Consider the following 18,866-nt stretch of genomic DNA (forward strand, 5'->3'; position numbering starts at 1 on the left):
TCACCTACCATCCTCTGAGAATGTGAATTGCAGCAATGAAGGAACAAGGAAAGAAAGGGAGCTCTTTGAATGATTGATCTTTCTACACCGTTGAGTAAACCAGCCTGCCTCAGCCTACAATTAAAAACATACAAAGCATTAAAACTAGCTAGGTAATCATGTGAATTCCTGCATGACGATGCTATACATTCAGTTTTCATGGACCCAATTTTAAAGGGACACTCTCTATCTGAAATGTAGATAATTAAAAAAAAAAAAAAAAAAAAGAAGCAAAAGTTGTTTCAGAAACTTAAAAGCCTCTGCATCTCAAAGCCATTGTTTGTGGTTTTCTAATCACATTTTCCATTTTGGGGGTGCGTGGGTGTGGTTGTAATATCTTTCTCTCTCCTGCAATGTGTCAAGGAGCCACACAAACAAAGGGAACTGATTAGCTAATTGTTACAGCCACCTGCTGAATAGATCTTAAAATTAAGATTTTAACTTCTTTGGGCAGGGATTGACTTTTACAGGACATACCACAATGGACCCATGACTTAGTTGGGGCTTCCAGGTGCTGATATAATGTAAATTAATAAAAATAATCAATACTTTCTTCTGTTTATTGTAATAAAAAAATAAACAGCCTATAAAGGACTTAACCTAACAGTGCTGCTTTAGAGACAAAGGACTTGGCTCAAGTCTGCAGATTGAGTCAGTGAAGTAAAATTAAATTCATGACAGCAGATCAAACCTCATCCCAGTCAACTTCTGGGTTTTATCAGTCTCCAATAATCAGAACAGCTGCTCCCATTAAGGTGGTTTTGAAGGCAGAGATAAGATGGTTGGGGACAACAGTGTCTGTAGAAGCTGTCAGAAAGGAGATCTCATGATGCATGCCCTTTGCGGAACAAACTTTTTTGCTCATTCCTCAAATAAATTAGCTTATCTAGCCTACCACGACTGTAGGTTGATAGCATTTCTGTATTAAGAGCACAGCGCTATTACTCAAATAAATTAAGGCAGGCAACACAATTGTTGAAATGAGGTGACAAGATTGACACATTTTAAAATTCTCAAAACCCCAATCCCATAACCAAGAACAAAAATACGTATGCGTAAAGACTATATTTACCTGGTAAGCTACTTCATATAAACAGCCATCCTTTCCAGCCAAAAAGATACGGCCGTTTTCAGTGGAAGTTATGGTTAGAAGATAGGTATTATCAGTAGGGAGTGAATAGAGAGGATCTGGAAGCAATTGCATTCCTCCAGACATGCTGTCATTGAGGGCTCCAGAACCTTAAATAAATCAAGAAAAAAAACCCATCATATCCGTTGAGTTTGCTTGTTTAAATACTATGGTATTGTGATTTAGGACTATTTCAGTAAATCAGGAAACACTATAGTAAGACTGCAGCTTAGCGGACTGAGAGAGTTTCTCTCTCTCTCTCTCTTTTTTTTTTTAAGTCACAACAAGTTTTGTTTACGGTTTTCCTCTCTCGGAAGCTTTTAATCAGTACTGTATGTTAAAATATTTTAAGACAATTATGACCTCAAAATCCTGACAAATCTGAACATAAGATTTCCTAGTTTGTCTATCAGAGACATGACATAACAACCTATTGAAAAAAATATTCTATTTTAGCCCCCTAATATTCTTACTCCCTTATAACTTTCTCAAAATCTCTCATTTATTTTTCCTACTTACACATTTCATGTGTAAAAATATACAGCACTGGGCTTGAGTTTTCTGTGGTTCTGAATCAAATGCCAAAGAGTGTGGAGTTTGCTAATAAGGGTACCTCTACACTGCATTTTGCACCAAGTGGGAACAAGCCTCCTAGCCTGGGTTGACAGATCTGGGCTAGTGGGGTCCCATTAGCATTCTAAAAATAGCTGTATAGACAGATCTTTGAAGTTGCAGCTCAGGCTTCAAACCATCACCTGCTTCAGAGCCCAAGCCACAACTTCAAAGTGCTGTCTAGACAGCTATTTTTGGAGAGCAGGTAAGAGCACCACTAGCTTGACTCCGTCTACTGGTCTGGAAGGCATGCTCCCGCTCGCTCCAAAATGCTGTGCAGATATACCCTAAGACACATTAAAAACTCATAGACTCATAGACTTTAAGGTCAGAAGGGACCAGTATGATCATCTAGTCTGACCTCCCGCATGATGCAGGCCACAAAAGCTGACCCACCCCCTTTCCCTTGACTCAGCTGTTGAAGTCCCCAAATCCTGTGATTTAAGGACTTCAAGTCGCAGAGAATCCTCCAGCTAGCGATCCCCGCCCCATGCTGCGGAGGAAGGCGAAAAACCTCCAGGGCCTCTGCCAATCTACCCTGGAGGAAAATTCCTTCCCGACCCCAAATATGGCGATCAGTAGAACCCCGAGCATGCAGGCAAGATGCAGTTCACATGCTGCTCCTCTCCCAAAATAATACTTGATTACTGGGAAACAGTTAACAGTCATAGCATCTTTAAAAAGAACTAAAGGGTGGGTAACAGAGTAGAATACTTCTCTGAATTGCGGGTATAGAATACTGTATCCTATGTGAAAAGGATGTTATAGAGCTCTTTCACTCTTGATGCAGAAAGCCATAGAAACTTAGGAAGAGCCCCTTGGCATGCAGCTTAATATTTTTTAAATTACATGACTAGTAATAAATTAATGATGTGTGGCAATTAACTCGCAACTGAGAATATTATCCTAGAAATGTATATTTACTTGGAGTGCGAGAGAGAATTACCTGCTTGCAAATTAGCATAGCTAAGTCCTAGAATCACTATATCCACAGGAGTGGCCAGAACCAGTAGGTATCGTACATGAGGCTGGAAAATACCTAAGAAAAGAAGAAAAGTTAGAACTTAGTTGAAGGCCAGTACACCAGATTCATACTAAGATCAACATCTTCCCTGCATGAAGGGTAGAAATTTACAATGGTCTGAGGGCTAGTCATATTGAAGGTCTGACAGCCTGTGAAGCTCCAGAATTAGAAAACTATATACCACTCAGATGCCCAGCTTTCCAATGCTATATCTCATTCTATTCCAGCTCTGACAAGTCATGAAAGACTGGATCTTAAAATGATATTCTTATTACTATCTTCTTTTCACCTCCAACCCTACCCCCTCCCTCCAACTTTGTGTCCAATCTGATGTAAGCAGCTGCGACCAAAAGAACTACTACAGCTAGAAACCAATATTTCATGCCAGCTTAAAGCAAGTCAGAATTCCTAGTTTTCAAATAGTATAAAACATTCGATTCTAACTTAGCAGTAATTGTAAGATCGCTAACGTACATGACTACCTAACTACTTGTGACTTGTAAATCCTTCCATAATGCCTCTAGTTTAGTAAATAAAATTAATCAGCTTTTTAATTTTTTTACAGTGTTCAGCAGCTACATAATTTTGGTCACTGTCATGCATTTTTTATTACCTGCCTTTGGCTTCACAAGACCCACAGCAAGAATAGTTTCACTAAGACCATCAAAATAAGCAAGGTCTCCCCTGTCAAAAAATGAGGAAAAAAATTACATCAAAGCACAACAGAAAAGACTTTCAATATCCAATAATTTCTAAATATACAGAATCTGAAACTTTTAAATTCTTCTGTTACTATATAACAATTGGAACCCATCTCCTACATTCTTCTCTTAGGGTGGAAGCAAGACCATTATAATGGAACTGACAGAAAAAAGTCATCATAATAGCTATGTAACCAATCCTCTGTTTGGAATGAAGTAGCCATTTATGGTTTAAGTTTCAGATTTGAAATCCAATTGTATTTTTAATTCTCAGTTCCTTGTCTATTCACACAGTATTTTTTAGTCTATATTACTCCAAAGTTAGTCCAGATATAGCTCAGCAGGAGAAAGGGATTTACTGCACTATTCATAACCAACTTTCTTTCTTTCTGATAAAATTAGCTAAAGCAAGTTTAATTTATTGTGGGGAAAAAAAATCTATATACAAAAAAACCCCACCTGTAATACTGTGAAGTTAGTATTAACTAACCCCGTGTAAAGCACAAGTCTCATTTAAATCTCCCCTAGAAGTGTAATAATTCAGAAGAAATAACCTGCTGTTACAGAAAATAAGTTATACTATAGAGAACATAAGAATGGCCGTACTGGGTCAGACCAAAGGTCCATCTAGCCCAGTATCTTGTCTACCAACAGTGGCCAACGCCAAGTGCCCCAGAGGGAGTGAACCTAACAGGTAATGATCAAGTGAGCTCTCTCCTGCCATCCATCTCCACCCTCTGACCAACAGAGGCTAGGGACACCATTCCTTACCCATCCTGACTAATAGCCATTAATGGACTTACGAGACACATAAAGAACACAAACTCATGCACTGAATGGATATCACAGGCATCTCTCCCTGAGCCATTCAAAAAGACTATGAATTTATCATCATAGTTTTATGAATCTTTTAATCATAAGTCAGGTATGATATTTATATTCATAATAAATTTAAATCAGAAAGCTTTGGTATATCTTCATCATTCCAAAGCCACATTATAAACATAAAAATAGTTGATTGTGGGAACATGATTGCCTACTACATATATATTAATACACCATAATGCATGGATTAAATCTAGTCAGCCAAGTTAATTGTTGTATGAGCATACAGAGTCCAAAATAAAAACGTTCCTCTTAAAAATTTTGAACTCAAGCTCAATATAAATACAACAAATTTAGGAGAGTGGAGAAGCCTAATACTAAAGGTATGCATTTTCCTTACCCACCTCTTAACCCCCCTGCACAAAAAAATCCAGAACCTGAAATGATCAAGGTACCTTAAAATGATAAGTACTCTTCTGTGCTAAAACAAATCACTCCCTTATAACCATCACTTAATTCAGATTTAACACCATATATACCTGTAGAAATTTGTTTTCTACATACCCATCTTCATAATTCCACATAAAAATGTCACTGTCAATGGTCAACCATGCTCTGCTGATATCTGGAAATACTCCCATCATACAATTACATTGCATATCTGAAATACCACAGATGTAAGGAATAATGTACTTAGGCTAGCCAAGACAAAATCCCCATTAAGCTATTTTAAAGTTGTAAGAATATGCTCAGATACTAGTTAAAAAAGTTCCGTATGTGTGTATGAGAAGCTGACATATTTTGACAAGTGTGAAAAAATAAATGAAAACTCCCTTTAAAAGAAATCAGATACAGATGTTAGGGGGAAATTTCCTTGGTATTAGCTGTGCACCTCCCAAAGCAATGACATCATACTGCAGCTTTCTTTGGGCCTGCTTTGTTTTGAAAATATTGCACCTTAGACACATGGGGCATACTCACTATTTACTGCAAGTAAGTACCAGTAATACCAATAGAAGTTCCACCTCTGCATCATAAATAGACTATGCTCCATGCTGGGCAAACCAGTAACTACCACTGTTGATGCTTGGGTAGAATCAAATGTTCTCTCCTCAGACACTTTTTTTTATAGAGTTGGTACCTTTTTTTTTTTTTTTTTTTTAACCAATTTGTATCCCAAATGAGCATTACAATTGAACAATCCATTAAAAGCAATAATGACTGTTTTCACTTTCAAGGCCTTTCTCCATCCTACCTATCATCAATGATGCCAGCCTCCATTGCCACCTTGTGCTTACTCCCATGCTGCCCCTCAAGCTTGGGAGGAGTTCTACATAAATGTCTGCGGGCGCACACGCACTCTCTCTCTCTCTCTCATGGTGCCCCGGTGAGCTAGGAGTGGCCACAGAGCTGTGGGATTGCCCTGGGCTCTGGCAAGACTTAGCCCCCGTGTGACAGCACGGAGCCAGCCTTGAGCCGCAGGCCAAGCGTCATGCCCCACGAGCTGCAGAAGTAAGCAACACCCAAAAATATTTAAATAAATGGTATTCTATTATTTTTACAGTACAATTAAAACTGTGATTAATCACAACTATTTTTTAATCTAGCAATTAATTTTTTAATCGTTTGACAGCCCTAAAAAATATGCATCTCTTGCAAGCAACACTTAGTTATTCCACTTGATTTCGAAAGCATTTTATATTTACCTCTAATATATGCAGACCCCTTTAATTTAAGTGTAAGAAGATTGTTATGACAAACATACCCAACTGTCATTGAGCATCAAAATTACAACATGTAACTACCAACTGTTAAAGCAACTTCACATAGATGGACCCCTGTAACTTCTTGGGAGCCATACGGACTCCAGTGTGGGTGTGTCCAGGATAAGGGTCCATCCAGGGGAAGCTGCTTGAAGGATCAGGGCCAAAGTGATTATGAAATAACAAAAATTCATTTTTTAACATTATTATATACACAAAGTAACATGCTATTTTTATTAGGATACGTCCAAATTGTTCCACTAGCTCAGGGGGAAGCGGGACTCTGCGGATTGAACTGATCTCTGGAAGATTGGGTATTGAGAGCAAACCAGGTCCTTGCAAAGGATAATCCATATCTGACATACCAGAAACTGTAGGACTACCTGCAATTAAAAATAAAAATACACTTTAAAGTTTCATATGAAAAACAAGTTGTCAGCCAAAAAATAATACCTAATTGGTACTTTTCTTCAATTATCCTTAAGAGATTTCCCCTGCCCCAATATTTGAATTAGCAAGCACTCATCTCTGTTAAACCTGATTTAGACTACTTTATTTCCTCTCTTAATTTTGGTTGATTATTTCAGATAAATGAACAAACTACAAAGTCCTCAAACCACAGGGAAGAACTAAACTAATATTTTAGGCCCTGATCCTTCAAAGACTTATACATATGTTTAATTTTAAGCATACGAGTAGTATTAAACATGAGTTAATCATGTGTATAAATGTTTGTAGGATCAGGACTTTACAATGTAAATCTAAATCCTAAATAAAACATGAGCAAAAGCAAAATTTACAATAAACAAATAATACACAAATGATACAAGTGCACTAAGAGTAACACAGCTCACTCAAAATATTTGTGAAGTATTTTTAAATGAGGGACTTTCACATTTTCAAGAGTATTTGTTTAAAGCCAAATCTGTAATATAAACTTTAAATAAAGAAAACAAATAAAATATCCAGTGCCCCCCTAAAATTGGCTGACAGGCTCTCTCTCTCTCAAAAAAAGTATATATTTATATATGCTATAAGCACCTTCCACCCCAAAGGTTCTCATAACTGTTCACAAACTACATTGGTATAATACAAATGAAATGCAGTCCCCTCTGTTTATTATAAACTCCAAAGTTTATATTTGCAATGTTTTTCTCCTGCCACCAAACGCAAGTTGAACTTTCCTTGCATTTAGCTTCTTTTATGGGAAGAGTCTTATCAGACCAAGAAAAGTGATGCTCTATAAAACTTCCTAAGTACTGTCTTCCTTTCCCTTTTTCCCTTCCTCTTCACAGCTCACTAACTTTTGAGATATTTTTATTTTAGAATTGCTGTTTCATATTCTATATTAGTGAAATAAGTTTATAGAAGTGTACTCTTTAAGGAAAAAAGAGAACAAGATGTGTAATCTGTCCATGCATAAAAAGTTGCAAGATCAGGGCCTTTTTTTGTTGACTTACCCTCTTTGGATGCATTTAAGCATCAATCCTTTTTTTACTAGAGTCAATCCCAATGCCATCACTCACTATAGGATCATTTAAAATGATAGGTGCTTTAACTTAAGTAACTGTTACGCATAAGCTAGGTGCTCCTGACAAGGAAGAAACATACATAACCCATCGAAGATGACTGAACTGAACCACATAAGGAAAGGAGGCAAATTCTCAACATACATGAAATATGGGCAATAAACTTTAAGGCAAACTGTAGGAATTATTTGGCAATTTGTTAGTGTCAGCGCTAGCCTTAGTCACCTATGGACACTCACAGCTTGTCTACACTACCAGGCAGCTCACATTGATCCAGCGGGGGTTGATTTATCGGGTCTAGTATAGACGTGATAAATTGACCGCCAATCGCTCTAGCGTCGACTCTGGTACTCCACCTCAACGGGTTGTACAAGGGGAATCGACGGGAGAGCGTCAACACACTGCAGTGAGTACACACCATGGTAAGTCGATCTAAATACGTCGACATCAGCTATGTTATTCACAGCAAAGAGTCCTGTGGCACCTTATAGACTAACAGACGTATTGGAGCATGAGCTTTCGTGGGTGAATACCCACTTCATTGGATGCAACATCGCTAAAGTTACGTAACTTAGGCCTTGGCTACACTTGAGAATTCACAGCGCTGCCCCGGCAGCGCCGTGAAGCGCGAGTGTAGTCGCGCCGCCAGTGCTGCGAGAGCTCTCTCACAGCACTGTAAGTACTCCACCTCTCCGAGGGGAATAGCTTGCAGTGCTGTGAGCGAGCGTGCAGCGCTGCAGGCGCTGATTACACTGGCGCTTTACAGCGCTGTACTCGCTGCACTCGGGGGGGGGGGCGTTTTCACATCCCTGAGCGCAGCAAGTTGCAGCGCTTAGATCGATCCCCACCATAGTATAGACCAGCCCTAAAGCACCCCATAACTCAGGGTATATCTACAATACAATAGAACGTCCTCAGCTGGCCTGGGTCAGCTGACTTGGGCTGTACACGTTCAGGCTCCAGCTCTGACACCACGCAAAAGGAAAGGGTCTCAGAGCCCAGTCCAAATATTTACACTGCAATTTCACCGTGCCCTGAAGCCCAAGTGCTGCAAGCCATGGGTGTTTCTTTGCAGTGTAGACATAACCTCAGAGATGCCTCACTAGAACCGGGATTCTGGAGTTCAGTTTTCACTGGGGACTAGAGATGCCAGTGCCCCACGAGCTGCTGTTTTGGCTGCGACGTGACTGCCCGTGGGGGGCACCAGGAGCAGGAAGAGGGCAGCAGAGGCACAGTGCGGGGCGCTCTGGCTCTGCTGCCCGCAGAGGGTGCCCAGAGCAGCCATCCCGGCAGGGAAGGTGGATGTAGCGCGCGGTCCCCGCACGGCCACCAGGGCTCGAGGGGGATGAGCCGTGTGCGCCCGACCCGGCTGGGGTGAATCACAAGGGGAGGAGGAAGCACTGAGCTGGGGACCAGAGCGGTGACCGGGCCCGTACGGATCCTCACCCGGCGCCGGCACAGCCAGCAGCTCGGACAGGTCCGGGTAGCAGCGATAATCCTGGATCTGCCGGTCGATGATGCGGCCCGCGTTCTCCAGCGCCTCCTGCAAGGCCGGGGCAGCCGGGCTCATCGCCACAGGCATAGCGATAGCGGCCAGAGAGAGACAGGACCGCGCCAAACCCCAGCAGCCACCGCGCCCGAGCGTCTGACGCACTTCCGCTTCACGGCCAGTCACTTCCGGCGAAGGACGCCCTGCAGCCGGAAAGGGTTAAGTTTAAATTGGTGGCCGCGGCGTGGAGTTGGCAAGGGGAGAAGATTTTGTGATGGATACAGAAGAGACCGTTGGGGCAGCGGCGTTGGCGGCTGAGGTGTCTCGTGAGTGAAAGGGGAAGGGGAGGATGGAGGATAGGACCGGGGTTCCGAGAACCTGGCAGGGGGAGCGCCTCGCCGCAGCCGGTCCTGGGCGCTCGCATCTCGACTGCAGAGCAGAGCTCGGTAACCCCTGGGCTCTTGGGCCGGGCCGGGTGCCGAGATGACGGAATAAAAGAGCTAGGCTGCTCCTCTGAGGCCGGGTTTAGCGAGTCAGCCCGCGGAGCGTCTCCGCCAGTGACCCCCTGTCAGCGCCGAAGTCACTAGCAATACCTAGCTCTTACATGGGCGGTATCTTCTCCGCCAACCTGTGATCTAACTCCCGATGCTCAGCTGTGCCCAGTCTGTGTCTCCGCGACAAACTCTCCTGCTGTGTTAACATACAGCCCTGAGCCCCTCACTAGGCCTACAGCCTTCCCTGTTTCTCACAAACAGATGCACAACCTGCTCTCAGGCAGAACATTAAGATATGTTCAATGAAGGCAGGTATAACATTAGTCTGTAATATGTTATTTGTACTTGATAAAGTATGAGGTTAGACTGCAATGTGGGCCAACATCTCTATTATGTGTATTACTGGAGCACCTAGATTGGAACCCTGTTGTGCTAGGCACTGTGCATACGCACAGTAAGAGAGAGTCTCTGCATTGAAGAGCAGTCTAAAGAGCCAAGACAAAGGGCACAGGAAAGGACATCTCATCCCCTGTGTTGTACGTGAACAAATTGTCTACGCTGGCACTTTACAGCGCTGCAACTTTCTTGCTCAGAGGTATGAAAAAACAGTTTCAGCACTGTAATGTGCCAGTATAGACAGTGCACCAGCTTTGGGATCTGTGCCCCTTGTGGGGGTGGTTTTTCTTTTTCTTTCTTTTTTAAGAGAGCTGTCCCAGCACTGTGCTGTGACTACCCAAGCTATGTTAAAGTGCTGCCGGGGAAGACATGACTTAAGGCACCGAGAAATTAAGAGACTTGCCCAAGGTCATATGTGATGTCTGTGGCAGAACTGGGAAGTCCCAAATTAATGTCTTAACTTCAAGACTATCCTTTCCTTAAGTAGAAGATAAATGGGAAAAAGTTAACAAAGAGCGATGAAGCTGCTGGACTGTTACCAAATGAAGTGCAACCCAATTAAATAAAGATGTTAATAATAAAGGCTAGGATTTTCAAACAAGCCTAAGGGAGCTAGCTGCTATCGTAATAATTGGGCCTACAAATTTATCCTAATTGTAAGCAAAACTATAAAGTGACTGAGTGGTTTTTTAAAAAACTTTAACTTATAATATCTTTTGATCAGAAAAAGAGCGAGAGAGAGACTAAATTAGTCCAAACAAAAAGGCTCACTGATATAATTGAAGGGCTGTTAAGTTATGAACGGTAAAGAAAAAAAGAGTGGGACAAGAAATCAATGGACCAAAATTGGTATGTTGGAAATTAGGTTTAATTGGTGGATAAAATTATGATGAGATGGGCTGTTCCCAGCATTTGCTTTTTGGGATCCTTAAAAAGAGCTGGGGGAAAAGCTGGCTTCCACAATGCTGTCTGAAAAAAGGGGATGGAGTGAGCTACCATCATCGCGCCTACCCACGCCATCTTCTGGGATCCTGCATAACAATATTGTACCTTCATCATCTTGATCCTGAGAGATGTCCTGACAAGATTATGCCACAGAGAGGGACCCGGATGATATTGCCACCTCTGCTGGCTCCAACTAAATTGCACTTGGGATGTGAGACTTTGCGTGTCTCTCTCTTTTTCCCCTCCCCGCCCTGCTCCATGTTTCCTTTTCCTTATTCTGTCTTTCTCCTATCTTCTTTTTTTCTTCTCTCTAATAAGAGTCTGACTTATCCAGCCACAACCATATATTTTGGAGCTCTGCTGTAAGCCTGTAACTAGAAAAGCAGCTAAAAGCAATACTCTCCACAATCTGATGGTGTTACAAGTTTGCCGGGTCTTTGAGTGGCTGATAAGACCACATGCTTTGCCTGTGCTTCTCCAGCAATGAGGTTGCAAGTGAAAGTCAATACCAAAGGCAGAAGCTGCATTTTCTCTTTCCCGTTGTTTTTTTTTCCCTCTTGTTTGTCTTGTTTTGTGTTCTAGGAAATGGGGTTAGACTTTAATGACATCAACAATTGCTCCAGCTCATTTCATCTAACTTCTTTTTTCACTGAAACTATTTATAATAATTTTTAATACCATTTAAGAGACTGTCAAACAGGGAGTTTTGCCTTTAAAGTCTCTTTACAGCTGAAGGAAAAGGGAACAAGGGATGTAGCTAGAATGAAAGCCTTACTTAATACTTTACATTTCAAATGTTTTAACTCTTCCTTCTTTCAGTATCTTTAGTAAAAGGTTAAAATGATTTTTAATGATGTTTGCCATGGTACTAGGCAGGCTAAGTTTTCTGTATACCAAACCCCAAAATTTGTTTAACACTGTTTAATGTGGGATGGGGACAGGATCATGTTAATACCTTTGACCTCTTTATTCCATCTCAGTTAATACAACAGTGCCAAACTCCCATTGATTTAATTGGAGTTAGTCACCTACTCCATAGTTCTATAGATCGTGGAGGTCCTTGGCCATGCTAACAATTTGCCCCAACCTCTTTCTGTCAACACATATTTTTCTCATTGATGGTAATGCATGTTTAGGGCTTTTAGGTCTTGTACAGTGTTATCCCTCCATCTTCTCCCTGGCCAACCACAATGTTGGAAACTGTAAGGATGTCCTTCCAAGAGATGCTTAGTTTGTCTGTCTGTCTTCCAAACTGCATGTCTTGCTCACTGAAGTGCTTGGGCTTTCACATCATCTACTATACTTGGCACCTGACTCTGTTGAAAATCTCAACCATTACACTTTATAACCCTGTCCCATTGGACACTGAGGCCTGGTCTACACCTAAAATTTAGGTAGACCTAGCTACCTCACTCAGGGTTGTGAAAAATTTTATGCCCTGCACAATGTTGTTTTGATGACCTAATCCCCAGTTTATTCACAGCTAAGTGGATGGAAGAATTTGTCTGAGCTAGTTGGCGCCTCTCAAATAATCGTTGTAGTGTTTATGCTACAGTGGCAGATCGCTGAGCTTGAGCCTTTGATTGTGCCATGTTTAGATCGAGTTCTTTCCAACTAACCCTGTTGCTAAACCTGTTTAGGGACTTGCCAGGGACTTGCAGGTGTAATGTATTGGGGAAGGGGGGCTATAAAGGGTAATTGGGGGACATGGAGAGGGAAATGAGTTTGGCTGGGGAAACAGCAGCCTGCTTGGGTGCTGCCACAGAGGCGGGGACGAGAGTCTGTCCAGCACCATATCTGTGGCTATAATGTACTATGTGTGCAGCTCTACCTATCCAGTAAGGCTGCTTCTCAGTAGCTGGGGTTTCAGAGAATCCTGAGCGGGTGCCTTTAGGAGTCTCTGTGAGTGGGCCAATCACTTTGTGGCAGGACTCCTCTTGATCTGCTGCAATCTCCCGTGTGGTCACTTCCTCCTGCTGGTGGAGGTGGCTCCTGTTGTGATTCCCGGTGCAGCTCCCTGGGGAGGTGCTGGAATGGTGGGCTCTGTGCACTAACTCCTGTGTTCCCTTCTAGATGTGGAGCTGGTGGGAGGACCCGATCCAGAGCTGGCAGCCACGATGGGCTTCTCGGGCTTCGGTGAGTTCAGGGCTCATGGGAAGGGCAAAGGAGGCAATGTCTGTGTGCTGGAAGAATACACCTTGTGCACTGGGGAAATACTGGTTGGGGATGGTGAAGGGAGCAGTAGGCAGGAGTGTGGGTCTTTGTGGAGTAGAGTAGCATTATCCATAGCTGGAAAGGCTAGGGTACCTGTTGGGGCAGGAAGCACTTGTTAAGCGTCTTGCAGTCCAGATGAAGCTTAACGCTGAAGCTTGTTTGTTCTTTCCCCAATTTTATATTATGGGATGTGATTTAGAATACAGTAAAATGCTCCTCATTGGGTTGAACTACAGTATTTGTGGATTTAACTTTTTGACAATATGCTTGGAAATGCAATGTAAAAAGCATGGTAGCAGTAACTGTATAAACTGTATGTGTGTATGGGGGGGAAAGGAGGTAGATTTTTTTTTTCCCCCCCAAAGGCACGAAGGGCAGTAAGGTGCCCAATTCCCATTTATGTAATAGCCCCAGTGGGAGATTTTTAATCTGAAACTTGAATTGGAGAGCATCTGAGTTACCCTGGTCACTTACTCATTTTAATCTTCTGGAGTTCATGTTACTTGGTCTTAATCAAAATTTCTTTTTACCTCATCTTTTAGGAAAGAAAGCTCGAACATTTGACTTGGAAGCAATGTTTGAGCAAACTCGAAGAACTGCAGTGGAAAGAAGTAAAAAGATGCTGGGTAAGATAGGTGAATCTCCTGTGCTTGTGTTTTAGCCCTTTGTCAAAAACACAATAATCTAACACATGTTTTTAACACTTGCCTTGTTTATATGTAGGTGTTAAAACATGTTGGAAAATACACCTTTTATCCTAGTGTAGACTGCTGTGATGGGGCTGGATCATGCTGGGACCACATACCGGGACTTTTGCTGCCTGGAGAATGCCATTTTGTTCTCAAAATAGCATCCTTCCTAGAGTGTGTGGTGCATGCACACTTTAGTAGAGCAAAATGGTGTCATCTGCACAGCATGCGTGTATGCAAGGTCATGCTACCACTGAATGTAGACAAGTCCTAAATGGTTTGGGTCTGCTTACTTGAGAGAGACCTCTCTCCCCAGGCCACACCTTTGCAAAGTTGCTGAAGCTGGAGCCCCCTTATTATATACATAAGGAAGCTGCTTCCAAGCCATTATCCTGGACCATCTGTCAACCTTGGAATTTGTTCCCCACACTCTCTGGACAAAAATAACCAGAATTTGTTAACTTTCAGGCATAATGCAAGGCCTGTGTAATTACTGATCCATTCAAGGAGGTGATGGGCTGATGGTGCAGGATTTGATTATCATGGTTCTGATTCTACACTGAGAGCCATGTGAACACACTTCTGTGCAGATGCCTATTGGCTTTATGAGGCTCTGAGCATTTGCAGGAGTATACCTGCTTTGTTCTTCTTTCAGGTTTGGGGCCTAAGTCTGCTGTAAATTGTATATTTGTTTGCTTGTGAGAACAACACTTTGATTATATTGTTTGAATACAATGTTTCTTCCACATTGAAATGTGTGATGCTGGTAGACTATGTGCCAGCTCATGCCAAAGTCCCTCTGTGACATTCCCCAAGGTACAATCTGGACTGTTGAACAGCTGTGTCCCCTCACTTCTCCAGCCTTTTACATGCTTTGCTGTGAGAGCAACCACTCCTGGCCTGCTCTCACACAGCCCCAGCATGTAAATTAATCTGAGCTATACTGTAAGAATGTTTCTATCAGCCACCCTTGAATTACACAGTAGAGCGACACAGCAAATTCCAAGTCCTAGAAATATGCATCCTGTACAGCCCAGCACCCTGCTGGACAACAATACAGGCTCATATAAAGTCTGTCATTTCATTAACAGAAAATGTTATGCACAAACCTTGTTACCTCATATGGAGTTCCCAAATACTTCAAGCAAACGGATTTAGATAAAACAATAAGTTTTTGACTACAGAAAGCAAGATTTTAAGTGATTACAAGTAATAATGCATAAAAGTCAGAATTGGTTATAAAGAAATAAAAGGTAAAACACACACTAAGTTCACTTAGCTTGTTAAGTTACGTATTAAAGCAAAAGGGCTCTCACCACATGTACTAGCAGTCTTACTGGCTGACTTTTTCAGCCACGATCCCTCACTAGTCCAATGATGCTTTCTTTGTCTTTCAAATGTTGTCGATGCTATGAAGAGAGATGTTCTTATCTCTTATGATTTTTAAAGAGGAAAATAACTTTCCATCTGAGGTTCAGAAGACACAGTCTATTTGCATGGGAATCCTCAGCTGTTCTTTTGTCCACATGTACATTTTTCTTGGATTGTGTCTCAGCAATTGTCATATAGTAGACTTATATTTTACCAAGACAATACTGCTCAGCAAATTATGAGTTTTCAAATGATACCTCATAAGGCATACTTTGTAAAAGTGGTGGACATAAGGCTACAGACTTATAAAACCCCATGTCTCAACTGAACACTGACAAATGCAGAACTGGAATCAGTCTGGCTCACCTGTGTGTTGGTATTGTTAAAATACAAATGCTTAAATATTACCTTACAATAGGGGATACAGATGTTATAAATGAAATTAATACATGCAGCAATTCACAAGCACTTAATAAAGTCTAAACATGAAACACATTCTTATAGAACCGTATCACCTATTTTAAGTCTCTATGGTTATGTAATCATCGGACAAAAGATAAACTAACTAGCATAAAGTGTTGGTCTCCAAGGAAAGGTATGTCATGTTCTGTCTAACGAGCAAGACCCTTCCACACTAGAGCGATTATTGTGGAAAATGAAAGAGAACTCTGCTCTTTCCCACCTCTTCCCTCACCGCCCCCCCCCCCCCGAAGATGAGTCATGCAAGTGAATTCCTCCCATCAGCTGAGTTTGCAGCTCAGAGCAGAAGGGATTGGGGTAAGGGAATAAACCCCAAACTAGAAGAAGTTGTATTCTTTATGCTGGTTGGACTCTGGGGGACAGGATTACTAGGCATAAGCAAAAGATCCAAGTGTTTTGTCTGGGTTAGCCTAAAGGACCTATAGCACTTGCTTGTCATAGAAGCTTCTGTTACTTCAAAAACTTAAGATTGTAGTTCATCTGTGTACATGTTTACCTGCTTTAACTTTGTAAATAACTCTTATTTTCTTATTAATAAATCTGTGTATAGTTTATTAGAGGATTGGCTACAAGTGTTGTCTTTGGTGTAAGATCTAAGGTGCAGTTGACCTGGGGAAAGTGACTGGTCCTTTGGGATTGGAAGTAACCTGAATATTGGTTTGATTTATGGTGTAAATTAGGCTAAGCTGGATGGGGACTGTCTGTAACTTTATGTTAAGGGTGTTATAGGGCCTGAGGAGTTTCACTTGATAATTGGCAAAATCTAAGTCTAGAGCGCCAACCAATTTGGGGTTTGTGTCCTGGACTTCTTAACAGTCTGCCCTGAGATTGGTACTCATGCCCTTGAGCCACAGGACACTGACACTGGTGTCCTGACACTTGACACGGGTGTAGTCATAGCAGAATTCACATACTTAGATTTAACAAACCAGCACAAAACAGCTTCTGTTATACCTCACTGGTTACTCAGAAGTCAACAACACAGCTCCTTTAAAGTAACCGAGCCTCAGGCCTCCACCTAGTCACCCAAGTCAAATATGAGGAGGATTAATGAAAATCTTATTCATCATATAAAAGAAAAGGTTCTACCGATCCCAAAGGATCAGATACATTACCTCCCAGATTAATGAATATTCCAGATGTTACCCAATTCGATGCTTACAGCCAATTCTTATTAACTAAACTAAAATTTATTAGGTGAGAAAGAGTGAGTATAGGTTAAAAGGTCAGTATATGTACAGACATAAGTACAATCTTGGGCTTCAGATTCATAGCAGAGATGTCAAGTATCAGGGGGTAGCCGTGTTAGTCTGTATCTATAAAAACAAGGAGTCTGGTGGCACCTTAAAGACTAACAGATTTATTTGGGCATAAGCTTTCGTGGGTAAAAACCTCACTTCTTCAGATGCATCTACAAAGCTCACCATCTCTGCTATAAAAACAACAAGGATGTTGATCTGAAGAAGTGAGGTTTTTACCCACGAAAGCTTATGCCCAAATAAATCTGTCAGTCTTTAAGGTGCCACCAGACTCCTTGTTGTTTTTATAGCAGAGATGGTGAGCTTTGTAGTTGCAAAGAGTTCTTTTAGAATTTAGTCCATGGGTTATAGTCCAATGTCCAATATCATATTTAGGGTATTCCAGTTTAGGACTGGGATCTCAATCTTGTGACTCAAACTTCCCCTGATGAAGCTTAAGCAGATCTGACATGACAGGATCAGGACCCAAGGGTTTTTTATACAGTTTTCTAGCAGCCACTTGACCAAACAGTCCTGGGTAAACAATAGGCTTTTGATGTAACCTTCTGTTTCCTAAGCACCACCAGTAATTAGTTACACAGGTTAACATAGGGCAATTTATCCATTAGACAGTCTAGCACAAACTTCAAAGAGACATCGACAATGACATTATTTCATGCAAGATTCATCTAAATGAATAAATCTCTGAATTAATAGTTATAGTAACAGACAGGGACTGTCTGTTTACATGGCTACGCTTATGAGTATACACAGACAATTAGTATAACTTCTAACAGCATAGCTTTGCATTTCAAAGTTCTAGCCCATCTACCATGAATGGCCCTAATTACCATTTGCATACCTTTCTAACATGACTTTAAAGCAGTGGTTCCCAAACTGGGGTTCGTGAAATGTTACAGGGGGTTCTCAGGAAAAAACTCCCTAATGGCGGACAGAGCTGTCCCCAGGGACCCCAGGCAGCACAGGGCCAGCTGCCCAAAGCCCCTGAACGTCCAAGAGCTAAGAAGATCAAAGCAAGTATTTCTATCACACTGAGGAGATTTAAACATCAAGATTCCTTATAAGAAATGGAAAGGGAGGTGGATATTTATTGCTGTTTTTAAAATTAAATAGGCGGCTAGCATTGTTTTTAAAATTATTATGAAGAACAAGTTTAAGCTTTGTTGTAACGTGCGTTGTTTGCCTGGACTGCTCAAGACCTGAATGCTTGTGTAGGAGGAACTCTTTAAGTTGTCTTCTTAAATACCTTCATGCTGTTTCACATCTGATACGCCTTGATGAAACATAGGAGCCTTGTCTTATAACAGGCTTATTCAAAGTGATACAAGCTACGAAAGTGAGATCTTGGAAGAGTGTTGCCATTTTCATAATGTAATACAAATTCTGTAATGATAAATAATAAAGTGTGTAATAAGCATGTCATAAAAACACATTTTATATTTCCAAGATCACTGCTTTTATCATTTATACTCAGGTAAAGAGAAAATCCCTGGAAATATTCATTTTTAAGAGGGGGTTTGCGAGACTTGACATTTTATTGAAAGGGGTTCACAAGTTGTTAAAGTTTGGGAACCACTGCTTTAAAGGTTGCCTCTTGGTTATTCAGCCTGCAAGCTGTTTAACCCTTTCTGGCCACGTATTATACTTTGTATAAGATTCATTGCAATTATATAACAGCGGTAGCAATAATGATTTGTATGATTATGTTCTAATTAGACAATGTCACAATCCCCTAAAAAGAAAACCCCAGTTCAGAAGCTGAGAGCTTTGCTCATAAGTTCTGACCAAGTAGAGTCTGAGGACTCTTCTGGCTTGAGCACTGCAGTGGAACTGGACCAGCTGCAGTATCTGAGAGCCCAGGAAGAAACAAGCACCAGAGACTGGTGGTGGAATCGTGGATCAGGGAG

The 18,866-nt window shown here is 41.5% G+C and overlaps 2 protein-coding genes across 3 annotated transcripts in view; one reads left to right on the top strand and one right to left on the bottom strand.

Moving 5' to 3' along the window:
* Nucleotides 1–9,253, bottom strand: part of NUP155 (nucleoporin 155) — a 56,133-nt gene extending 46,880 nt beyond the window's left edge. Inside the window, exons 1-7 of the mRNA XM_005282120.5 lie at nucleotides 9,069–9,253; nucleotides 6,339–6,476; nucleotides 4,895–4,991; nucleotides 3,418–3,488; nucleotides 2,727–2,819; nucleotides 1,112–1,278; nucleotides 9–114 (exon numbers count right to left, since the gene is read on the bottom strand). Coding sequence (XP_005282177.2) covers nucleotides 9–114; nucleotides 1,112–1,278; nucleotides 2,727–2,819; nucleotides 3,418–3,488; nucleotides 4,895–4,991; nucleotides 6,339–6,476; nucleotides 9,069–9,204 — 808 coding nt within the window. The 5' untranslated portion in view covers nucleotides 9,205–9,253. The remainder of the gene's footprint in view (nucleotides 1–8; nucleotides 115–1,111; nucleotides 1,279–2,726; nucleotides 2,820–3,417; nucleotides 3,489–4,894; nucleotides 4,992–6,338; nucleotides 6,477–9,068) is intronic.
* A 43-nt stretch (nucleotides 9,254–9,296) lies between these two features.
* Nucleotides 9,297–18,866, top strand: part of WDR70 (WD repeat domain 70) — a 246,824-nt gene continuing 237,254 nt past the window's right edge. The window contains exons 1-3 of one of the 2 annotated variants that reach the window (XM_008168689.4): nucleotides 9,297–9,437; nucleotides 13,020–13,082; nucleotides 13,703–13,786. In XM_008168689.4, the coding sequence (XP_008166911.2) occupies nucleotides 9,386–9,437; nucleotides 13,020–13,082; nucleotides 13,703–13,786 (199 nt within the window). In that variant the 5' untranslated portion in view covers nucleotides 9,297–9,385. Of the gene's footprint in view, nucleotides 9,914–13,019; nucleotides 13,083–13,702; nucleotides 13,787–18,866 lie in introns of both variants that reach the window. The other variant, XM_065550032.1, reaches the window with a different exon arrangement.

Source organism: Chrysemys picta, chromosome 6, assembly GCF_011386835.1.
Source record: "Chrysemys picta bellii isolate R12L10 chromosome 6, ASM1138683v2, whole genome shotgun sequence".
In the NCBI taxonomy this organism is placed as follows: domain Eukaryota; kingdom Metazoa; phylum Chordata; order Testudines; family Emydidae; genus Chrysemys; species Chrysemys picta.